Source organism: Hemicordylus capensis, chromosome 8 (genome assembly GCF_027244095.1).
Source record: "Hemicordylus capensis ecotype Gifberg chromosome 8, rHemCap1.1.pri, whole genome shotgun sequence".
Classification (NCBI taxonomy): domain Eukaryota; kingdom Metazoa; phylum Chordata; class Lepidosauria; order Squamata; family Cordylidae; genus Hemicordylus; species Hemicordylus capensis.
In genome coordinates, this window is record NC_069664.1 from 2704014 (window position 1) to 2716072 (window position 12059).

General features: G+C 43.8%; 1 protein-coding gene across 2 annotated transcripts in view; it reads right to left on the reverse strand.

Annotated features, from left to right (window-relative positions):
• The window catches only part of ANTXR1 (ANTXR cell adhesion molecule 1), a 158098-nt gene that overhangs the window by 105654 nt on the left and 40385 nt on the right, over window positions 1-12059 (reverse strand). For both annotated transcript variants that reach the window (XM_053270047.1, XM_053270045.1), the window contains exon 9: window positions 7614-7674. In XM_053270047.1, the coding sequence (XP_053126022.1) occupies window positions 7614-7674 (61 nt within the window). The remainder of the gene's footprint in view (window positions 1-7613; window positions 7675-12059) is intronic.

Here is a 12059-nt window from a genome sequence, read left to right on the forward strand (position 1 = left end):
AATCAACCATTTCCCTGGCACTCAGCAAACACCGCCCACTCACTGCCTCTATTAAGGCACGCCTGGAGGAGGACGGACTCCTGCATTGTAGCTGCGCACAGAATACAAGTTGACTCAGGAATCTGGGCTGTGCTCCAGGCCTCAATTTCTTCCATCCCAGCAGGATCAGCTCCAGATCAGCTCCCTCAGGCTGCTGAACTCATTCAGGGAGGCATGCCACGGAGCAGGAAGGTGGAAGGCCTCCCATCCTTGGGAGCAAGGAGGAACAATTCCGACCTTTGGCAGCTGTGTCTGCACAAGCTTCGCAGAAGGATGGTTTGCATCCAGGGTAGCAGACCAGGGGGGTGGGAGGGGGGGACAGGTGGAAGCTACAGCAGGCTCTTCAAGGCAGAAACCTGCTAGCCAAAGAGTCAGGTCATCAGGTATAGCCAACTACCTGCTGGGTCCTCTGTCTCCCAGGGACTGCTGCTGTGCTTAACTCTGGTCCGAGGGCAGGGCACATGAAGCAACTACCTTAGGCACATACTATGTGGGCATATGTGCAATCTGTGGACAGCACACCCACATACAGTTATTCACACATTATGTTCAATGCACATAAGCAGTACACTTCCTGTCTGTACCTTAGTACACATAGTACTCCGTACAGTACAGTAGTAGTACCCCACCTTGCATTTGAGGGGAACTGTGTGTACTGGTCCCTTTTTAAAATGAATGCATGTACAGTCTTTCACACACAAACATGGGTACAGACACCTGTGTGCACATTTAACACAACAGGCTCACTCAGATCCTCTGGAGAAGGGCAGAAGAAGCCTCCTGCCCTTGTTTGGAAGCTGGGCACGCTCCCGTTTGCTGGCTGATTGAATTAACGACAAGGAGGGAGCCATCATCAGTGACTGCATGTTAAGCAGCAGCTGGGTCGGAAGGCTCCCTCCTACCCAGCTGCTGCACCCAGGTCTTTAACAAGGTAGGAGGGAAAGCCCTCTGATTTAACTGCTGCTTAGCAGATGATCATGGACTGCGCCTCCAACCTTGCTTTCTACTCACCAACGATCGGCAAACAGGACCACACACGGCTCCTGAACTCTTCTCCAGCCCTATTTATGGCCGTGAGAACAGTCCTAAAGTCCAAAGAGGGCTCTTGCTGAAGCTAAGCAGGTCTTGGCGCTCAGCACCTGGACGGGTAACACATCCGTCACATGCCTTCTGAGTGCCATGATGGAAGAAAAGGGGTATATAAGTGTAATAAATAAATAGTCTGAAGAACTGGTCACCTGGGAAAGCCGCTCTGTGGCTTCACAGATCTTGCCAGGCGTCCCCTCAGCCTGCCTGCCTGCCTCTACTCACTTGAGTATTTTAATCTTCTTACCCAACTTTGCCTTGCTAACCCCACAGCACTGAGTGCCCAACAGCAACAGTTCCTGCTGGAGCTTTGCACATGCACACTGGAGCTGCTGGATCAGAGCCCTGGAACCCATTCACACATGCACATATAGCACTTCGTTTCTCTCCACTTGATTACCTGCCGCTGAATGTGTGAAACAATGCCAGCGAAGAGCATTTATGCGATTGAAGCGATGAGTAATCGTTGAATGTTATTTAATTGTTTTAACAGTTTGTCCTATTTTGTTTTTGTGAGCCTCTTAGAGCCTTTGGAATCAGGTGATATAAAAATTAAATAAATAATAAGAAATCTTTTATTGGCATTATAGTTGATATTCTATCTGTAACTACCCATTCACACATCCAGGACATAAGCTGATGCTGCAGTCCAGCATTCCCTCTAAGGCGTGCACATGTACATACGCACACAAGGGTGGTTTTTTTTAATGTCCGCTCACTTGATTTTAGATCAAGGTCGAATCAGGAAGGCCCCATTCTAAATGCACATGGTGCAAACACACTGCCTTGATACTGCTACCCAGAACAAAACTCATTCCGCGCACAGATGAAAAAATTAGAGAGAATACTGCTGCAGTCCTCAAAGGATGAGTATGCATGCATACGTCAGCCAGATCCAAGATATCCTCATCCATTTGTTGTTTTATGATCAACCATCTTAAGACTCTTCCTAGCAGCCCAGGGGGTTCCCAGATGTTAGACTACAACTCCCATCATCCTCGGCCACTGTACCCCTCCTGAGCAGCACACTCACTTCAGGGTTGAAATAATCCTGAGATGATATCCCCATGGATATAAGAGGATTATCTTCCTTGGAGGCCTTCAGGAGAGCCTTAAAGACCCATCTTTTTAGCCTGGCTTATCTTGTTTTTATTTTAATCTGGATTAATTTTGTTTTAATTTTAATTGTTTTAAATTGTTTCTGCTGAGCACTGAGGGACCTTTTAGAAGTGGGGATTCTCTTTTATTGAGCAGGAGGAGAGCAACTGGCCCTATCCAGCCCCAGCACAGCATCTCTCCAGTGACTGTTGCTGGTGTCTGCCTTAAGTTTCTTTTAAGACTGTGAGCCCTTTGGGGACAGGGATCCATCTTGTTTATTTATTATTTCTCTGTGTAAACCACTTTGGGGACTTTTGTTGAAAAGCGGTATATAACTATCTGTTGTTGTCGTCATCTTATTAATGTGTTTTTGATTTTAATGTAAACTACCCTAGGCCACTTTAGGAAGGGCGGTGAATGAATGAATAATAAATGAATGAATGAATGAATGAATAGTAATCCATCCATCCATCGATCCAGGAAGTACTTTACAGGATCTTTAGATGTAGGAAGATTTAAAAAGCAAGACTGTTTAATCAGAAGCATAATCAGTTAGAACTTTAGCTGATCAACTGGTGAAGCGACGTTGTAATTGACAAAGGCCAAGTCTCGGTCATATTGAATCATTTCTTGAAGTCATGTTGGCTCTGGTGTGGTACTGCATTAGGGGACTTTTTAAAACAAAGAAAATGTTAAAAGATGAAAAGGCCCATCTTCTTACAGTGAGTAGCAGCTTTGCAGATCAATTCCATGCAACTTTACTCAGAAGCAAGTCCCACTAAGTTTAATGGGGCTTACTCCCAGGAAAGTGTGTTTAGGATTGCAGCTTTATAGTGCCAACCAAATCATGTTTATTTGTCTGAGTAAACATGCTTTGGATAGACCTCCAGAGCTGCAATCCTAAACACACTTTCCTGGGGGTAAGCCCCATAAATTTCACTGACTTCCATAAGGGATACACCATAGTGAGCGAGCATACTTAAGAATGCTGCCTTGTAACATTCTCAAAATGGCACACACAGTTGAGAGTTTGGGAGAATTCCAATTTATTTTTTAAAAACCAGGTAAAATATAAATGATTGATTGACCCCCAAACCACACCCAATCTTTAAATTGGTTTACAACCCAAATATACAATGCCACACTTGAAAGAGAACTAACAAGGATTCAGTTCAGGATTGATGTACCAGAACAGATGGTTGGGTAGATTTAAAAAAATAAAACCACCCTTTTGTCCTTCTGACGGCATAAATAGGGCAAGCTGCAGGAAAGTGGAGGAAGAACTAAGATGCATTTTCCCTCTACAAATGTGAGCTTGCTCCAATTTGCCTGTGAAATAAATAATAAATGACTTGAACTCTGAATCACTCTCCGATTCTGCAGAATTCCAGCCCTGCCTCCTCTCTCTTGTGGGTTGTTTATATGTTAAAACAAGCAAACTGGAACCCCGATAAAGAAGCCAAAACTGATTAGGGCAGATGCCAAGATCCACTCACAATCTTTAGTCTGTGGGGATTAATTTTTTCTTTAAATGCAAACATTTAGCCAGTGATTTGGTAAAAGCACAACCACAAAAAACTGCATTGTGTTCAGCACACTAAGGATACCATAAGCAATCCTGGATCGTTGCATCAGACAACTGACTGAGTTTTTAATTAGCATCACCTCAACCATCAACCTTATCTTGTAACAGTCACCATGATGCATCCTTACTGCTTGCAGGTGGGCCTCAGCCAGCCAGGTGACTGATTTCCAGCTTGCTCCTTTAAGCAGACATGAATCAATATATATTTAAAGACTATTATTTATTTAAAGGCTACTTATTTAAGAGGCTATTGCGAGAACTGTCAATGCCCGTTTCGACCGGTTCATTCAAACTAAAGACCTCGTACTCAAGTTTAACTATTTAAGACAACCCATCTTTCTTATCTCCACCTCGGAGGCTCGCATTTTCATGGAACCTGAGATTTCCAATCCAAGGGGGGTCAGGAGGGCCATTTGGTTTAGACACTAAATAATAAATTAATTAAATAAATTTAGACACTAGATAATTTTCTGACTTCTGTTTTGCAACTTGTTTTTAGGCACATCCCTGTTGGACCAAAATGTGAAACTCTCTCAGCTAAGAGGTACAAATTTAAGCATATAAGAGATGTGATGTGATAAGAGACATATTTTTGTTAACCTATGTAGACTTTGTTATATGGAAGAATAAAAAAAAGTTCATAAATATTAATGTGTCCTCTTAGATCAACGGTGCTGGTGCTGGATCAACTGTGTGTTGAAAGGTAGAGAATTGCTAGAGTTTAGTGTCTTTACAGTATTACATCTAGTTGACTAAGGAATTAATTTTGTGTGTGAGAATTCCTCATTATTAACTTCATATATTAGGTAACTAAAATAGGTGACTGGCTGATGGTTGGTGGAGTCCTAGCTTGGTAGACCGGCCACTATCAGAGGCTTTCATAGTCTATAGGCCCAGATTCAGAATTAAGATTTGTGAGGACCATCTTGTGGGGACCAATGAGTTTTGTGAGGACACAAGTTTGAAATGTTTGGACATTGTTTTTATGATGGCTGAGGGACATCATATACCTCTGAGGGGGCCTCTTGAGGCAACTCACTGATGTCCAGTTCCCTGTGGATTTTTAGCCAGGGCAGAGCACACCACCACTACCTCTTTTTCACGAGAATCTCCTGCCTCGTTCCTGGGCATTCATTTACCACTGTCTGCTTCAGCTAGGCACCCACACCTTGCCCAGTGGTGTCTATCAGTATTTAATATTAAACATGGTTAAAGATGTCCATGTCCCATTTCGAGTATATCCCCAAAGTATGGAACTTGTCTATATATCAAGAACAATGGATTCTTGATATGGCATGGGGAATTGCCAACATTGGAAGGACAAGCTCACTCCTGACAGACAGTTGTGGATTATGGATGTGTGTTCTTTAGCACAGTTTGAACAAGTTTCCCCCCCTCAAAAAGTGGAAAGGAAGAGGATTTATTTTTATTTTTTTTTTGCAATTTGGTCTAATTTTAATGTATTATATGAAATTGGAAGATTATATTTTTAAAAGAAGGTGGCTTTTTCTAACTTACTGGTTAGAGTGCTGGACTAGGACCGAGGAGACCCGAGTTCAAATCCCCATTCAGCTATGATACTTGGTTACTCTGGGCCAGTCACTTCTCTCTCAGCCTAACCTACTTCACAGGGTTGTTGTGAGGAGAAACCAAAGTATGTTGTACTGGGCTCCTCTGGGCTCCTTGGAGGAAGAGTGGGATATAAAACATAAATAAATAAATAAGTAAAATTTATTTTTTATACTGAAATAAATAGTTTATTTTAAATATGAAGATTAGGAGGGAGGGGATGTATTTCATTTGTGTATTTTTCTTTCATTCTTTTAAAAATTTGTATATATATGAATTTTAGTTGTGTTACTTAGTATTTGAAATAAACAAGAAGTAAAAAACACAGGCATGGGTGTTTTTAGCTCATATTGGAATAGAGGGTGTGCAGATTCACCCCGAAGTCCCTACGAGCTATCGGGGAGGAGCACTTCACACCCAATTCTGGTTTTTCACTGCACGTTAGAGTGTAGCCTGATTTATATCTGGGGTACAAAAATCCACTTTCTGCATTGGTTTTTTGGGACAACTTCAAGTTTGAAGTAAAGCCTTGTAGAAAACCCGTGGTAAAGTCTGCTGTGTGAAGAAATCCATGGTTCCAGGCATGCTGGAACCATAATCTACCAATGTAGACTATGAACTCCCATCTACACCTATGAAGCCTAGACCTATAACCTAACTTCAGTAGCATAAATTATGGTAAGCCCACCTAAGCTCTAAGCCCTTTCACGAGGCAGGGGAGCAGGCCTTACTCTATGCTACAAGGGCCACGGTTCCCCTTGCTCCTGCCCAGGAATCCCACAAACTTCTGCTCTGCTCCTCTACTGCAACGGTTGGCCACCCTTGGTCTAAGGAGACACATGAAAACACGAGCGGTGCACTGTGGCTCTTCATGTGGCCAATCCAAGTCACCAGTGACTTTTCTCCTTCAATGCCCATGTTGCAAATTAGTTCTCTACAAACAAACTCACGAGGTAGCATCACATTACCATACCCTGAGGAAGGACCTTTTTCACTTTGGGTTTTTAAAGATGTACAGCAGGATCCACCCTTCCCCATAATGTGCAGGCAGAAGGGGATATCCGCAAGCCTGCTTGCACCCCTCACGTGTCCTCGGGGTCATGCACACAGGGGTAGGAATGCTCCAAGCAAAATCTCACGGTTCAGTTGACTTCTCCACAGGGAGAGGGGGAAGGGATGGGGCATGTGAGCCTGGAGCCCACTTCTGATCTTGTCTCGCAAGACTGGGATTTGGAAGTCATTCTGGATGTTCAAAACTTGGGAAATATGGGTTAAGAGATTACACATCCCCTTGGGGGAGGGAATTTAAAAAAAGTGTCTCTCTTGCAAAAATGTTCAACAAATTGATATCTTTAAATCTTAGAATGATGGATTGGAGATTTTCTAGCTTGCTTGCCCTTACAAAGGAAAAAAGGCTTTTGAGATCACTGTGTATGTCCCCCTCTAATAAATTTTGCATTTACAATCCAGTACAAGCCAAATTCACAGCCCATGGGAGGACAGCCAAGGGGACTCCAACTTTTCTTTTCTGATCTCAGTGGTAGCATTAGAAAAAAATGAGGGGGTGGGCACATAAGGGTGGGCAAGCTGGGTCTCGCATATAAGAATGTGGGCAGTAGATAGGCAAGACACTTCTAGGGGGCAGTGGGGGGCACTTGCCACTCTTGCTCCTTCTCTGGAGTCACCCTTCTACAATCTGTTATATCGGTTCAAAATGGCAGCCACTCAAAATATGTGTTGCACTCCTTTGTAACTGATCCAAACCAAGTTCACAGCACATAGAAGGGTGGGGCTTGGGGACCCCAATAAGGGAGTCTTTTTTGCCAGTCCGCCATCTTGAAACACAGAGTACAGGCAACACCCCTTTACAACCCATATTCTAACAGTCAGGTGATACAAATCACATACATAGCACATGGGGAGGGAGTCCTAGGTAAGCACCACCATACTAAAAGAAACAGAAAGCAGGCTCCACTTAGAACTACTAGTTAGATTTTGTAGCCTAAATGAAAAGTCTGAAAAACATTCCTAATATAGATCAAATCAAGATCACTTCATAGAAGCAGACATAAAACAAATGGAATTTTCTGGGATTTTTGTGCCAAGTTCCATCTGGAAGTTTTCCCAAGGAAAGCAAAATGATGGCAGATTCCAGCATCTGTCTTCCCTCAGGGATCAAGAAAGGAGCTCAAGAATATAAAGCAATAAGCACTGGAAGAATCCAGTTTAAACTCACCTCCTGCACAGATACTAGAAGGTTTTGCAGCCAGTATTTCAATACATGATTTCTTCAAAATCTAGAAGTCACAGAATAAAGAGAATAAAAAGTGTGAGGATATTTCTCACATTCAGATTTAAGACTATTTACATCCTGGAGATAATCAGATTTGTTTATGTGTTGGTCATAGGAAATATAGGAAGTTGCCTGACACAGAGTCAGATCATTGTTGAATCTTGTTTTGTCTACACTGACTGGCAGCAGCTCTCCAAGGTTTTAGGCAGGAGACTCTCACAGGGAGGAGAGCTGGTCTTGTCGTAGCAAGCATGACTTGTCCCCATAGCTAAGCAGGGTCTGCCCTGGTTGCATTTGAATGGGCGACTAGAAGGGTGAGGACTGGAGGAGATTCCCCTCAGGGGATAATGGGGCCACTCTGTTAAGAGCAGAAGGTTTCAAGTTCCCTCCCTGGCAGCATCTCCAAGAGAGGGCTGAGAGAGATTCCTGCCTGAAACCTTAGAGAAGCCGCTGCCAGTCTGTGAAGACAATACTGAGCTCGATAGACCAATGGTCTGACTTAGTATATGGAAGTTTCCTATGTACCTGGGATCCCTCTTATATACTCCTCTCCTTGTGCCATGGATTACTCTGTGGGGGTCCCTGCCCATTACACATCTGCCATACACACAGTATTGTTTACTCTGCCATAGCTGGCTTCTGAAGAATGGTGGGTTAGTCAAGTGACTACAGCTGCTTTCTTTTTTTAACTTGAGAATGTTAAATATATCCAGATCGCTCGTGAGATGGGCCATCTGCAGCTTAAAATTGCATTCAGTATCTGTGTTATGGTGAAGGATGGTTATAGGGCAGGGGAAGCAGAGCACTCATACGGCACAGCTGTCTGCACCCAGGTACACATGCCAAGATACGCACAGGCACCCAAAGTCAGGGGAGAGCTGGTCTCGTGGTAGCAAGCATGAATTGCCCCCTTTGCTAAACAGGGACTGCCTTGGTTTGCATTTGGATGGGAGACTACTTGTGAGCATGGGAAGATCTTCCCCTAAGAGGATGGGCCTGCTCTGGACAGAGCACCTACATGCAGAAAGTTCCAAGTTCCCCTCCTTGGAAGACTCCTGCCTGCGACCTTGGAGAAGCTGCTGCCAGTCTGTGTAGAGTTGCTGTAGACAATACAGAGCTAGATGGACCAAAGGTCTGACTCAGTAGAAGGCAGCTTCCTATGTCAGTTAATTTAAAGAACACGGGTCTGAAATGAAAGGATTACTTAAAGGTATTTGCAACATCTCCTCCAAAAGGCAAAAAAAACCCAGGGACAGTGATACAGCAGGGAAAGAAACAGGGACAGTGTCTGGTAAACAAGGACTGTTGGTATATTGTGGGATTCCAGATTTCCCCTATGATTGTGTTAAACTGGTAACCTGACCTACCTGGCTATAAACAGCTACCTTGATTCAGGTGCCCAACTGAAAGCTGGTCGAAATAAGAGCATCCCCTTCTCTGTCTGTTTTCAGGAAGACTCTCAAGACATACCTGTTTTCTCAGGCTTTTAACTGATTTATTTTTTTTAATCTAATGTGTTTTTCATCTGTGGTCTTGTTTCATTAATTTTGTGATTGTTAATTGTTTTATACTGTTTTAATATTTGCTGTTTTTTTAAAAAAATTTGTAGACCACCTAGAGATGTTTGTTACCTTACAGAAATACAATTGATAAACAAATAAATAAAATCAGGGATTCTTAACCTTGGGTCCCTAGCTGCTGTTGGACTACAACTCCCAACATCCCAAACCACAATGGCCAAAATGCCCTTGCAGCTGAGGATGATAGGAGTTGTAATCCACCAACTTCTGGGTACCCACAGCTATAACACCCAGGTTATATAGCTCTTGTTTGCTTGTATAACACAGATGCTGAGGGTACTTCTGAGCTAAAAAAAATTGTAAGAGACAGCCACCAGGAACAGCATACTGTGAAACAGAAGACAGTAACAAAAACTAAGTTGGAGATGGACGTTTCAGGGGGACCATTCCTCTCCTCCCCCCCCCACACCAAATTTCAAACTGAAAGCTCTTTCGTGAGAATGTTCATGTTGTCAGTCCAGAAATGTCATCCCTGGTCTGGGTGTGAGAAGCATGAGCCATGGCAATGCTCATCGGGGGAAGAGAGATGGACAGGCTGGGAGTAGCCACCTCAGCGAGCACATTCTGGGGTACCCAAAATAGGCAACAAATGCTTTATTTTTTTTTAATTTAGTATGGAGGTTCCCAACCTGTGGTCCCCCAAATACTACATCTCCCATCATCAATAAATTGTGGTTGGGGATGTTGTGAGTTGTAGTTCAACAACATCTGGAGGAACCCAATTTGGGAAACTCCGGTTTATGCTTCAGTCAGCACTGCCTGTTAACTTCATGCTTAATCAGTTGAGTTGGTCTTTTGCTCTAAGCCCTGGTTCATAACATTCACTGCTGGAGAACGAAGCACATGAGCTGGTTCCATGCCAATGCCCTATGCATGGAGGCCCCAACTGCACACTTTTGCACACAAAAAGGGGAAAAGAAATCTTGTGGGCGGGGGGCAGGGGGAGGTCATGGAGAAGAGTCGTACATCACTTTTTGCACAGCCCTGCAGAGATACTTCACGGGAGAATATTCTGAGTGTGTGAACTATGTCTGCGGTTGCTTCATTACCGGCTGATTTGGACAATGCATCTTTCAAACACATAAAGGGAGCTGGAATGGACGTGAATGTCTTCCCCACACAAGGTGTGCCATCCTTCTGCTCCCTAGTTGTGCAGGGGAAGGCTTTTCTGAACTGCCCCTCCATGCATGGATGAAATATGCCTTTAAAGAACAATTAGGCAAAAGTGAAACAGTGTGCCAGATTTGGGGGGGGGGGCGCATGCCTGTGCACCCAGACTCTTCCACATGTTCAAGAAGGGACAGCAAACATATCATCTGAACCAGCCAAACAGCTATCTATTGATATGACGGAAGTGCCACATAACATCCATTTCATTTCACAACAATAAAAGACCAACCAAGTTACCCTACTTCAGTTATATCTTGTTTGAGTGCAATTTTATAAAGAAGTTCTGAGAGTTGTCTCAGACACATTTCCAGACTTTCACAGGGTCAGCACTTTGCAGCACCAGATCATTAGAAAAACAGCATTTAAGCCAATCCAGTGTTCATTCTTTGAAGCCAGAAACATTTAGTAGATATCTTGAGTTGGATAATTGTAACCAAGTCTTAAACAAAGACATCTGTGACAAACTGTGTTTCCAAGGCGGAGGGGGGGAGAGACCCCCATTAACTTTATGGGCATTACCCCTCCGTCTGCCTTGTATACCTGCCTGTACAACATGCAGATGGAACTATATCCGCTTAAATAGTCTCCACAGATACTTGAAAAAGAGTCCTTGGGATGTATATCCAAGAAGGAAGAAAACCAGATTCTTCTACCCAACACTCTAGGAGTAGAGGTGAAATTTGGAAGAGAGCAGCAGAGGCATCCAGAAGTAAGCAGGAACTGCCAGAGATAGAAGTAAGCAAAAGAAAAAAGAAAAGAAAAAAAGAGTACAGTAGTTACAGAAATGTGATGAACAAAGAAGAGTGGAAAATTGGAAGGAAAGAAGAAACCATTCATTTGGGACACAATAAACACAATGAGTAATTTTAAATGTGTAAGCAAACCACTAAATTCAAATGTTTAAGTGTGGATTGTGTAATTCAGAGATTAAGAGTTCACTTTGAGTTGGGAGGCAAAGGGAACTATGGCAGTTTTGCATGCCATCGCATGGCTCTAGCCCTCGTTAAGGAGGTTCATGGTGGCACACAAAAGCTGCAGGTTCTGCTCATGATCCATTTGCCTGAAGCAGAAAACTGTTGTGGCAGAAGAAGAAGGAAACAGTCAAGCTGGAGCAGACACTGTCTAGCTCTGAGATATGTGAAATGCACACCTTCAGGGGTAGTGTGCTTTCCACCATGGGCTATTGTTAAGGTCCTGAACATTTTTCTGTTATTTTTAAAATAGATTCCCAACAATCAAGGCCTGGAAACATGAGAGGAGGCAGCCTTCCTAGTCCACAGCAAGTCTCTTAGGGACAACTGGACAGGGTGCAGAGGTTCTGCTCTTAGAACGCCCCATGGCTGACCTGACACCCAGACCAACGCGGCACGGGTGCAAGGATGTTGCGCGAGCTCATCCCGCCAAGTCGGGGGCATGCATTCCAGACTAGTGTGCCCTGGTGCCACAAAGGTGCACTTGCACAATCTGTGGAGCACCACCTGCTGTGAAACCTCTTCCTCGGTCCATGCATGCTGCAGGGAATGAGGCCAAGCTATCAGCTCGCTTGCTAGGCGAGCACAATGCTTGCGCACGACGGACGAGAGATGGAGTGTGAGCTCGGCGACATGGCCTTCGTGCAGGGGCGCTTTTGTGTTCGTTG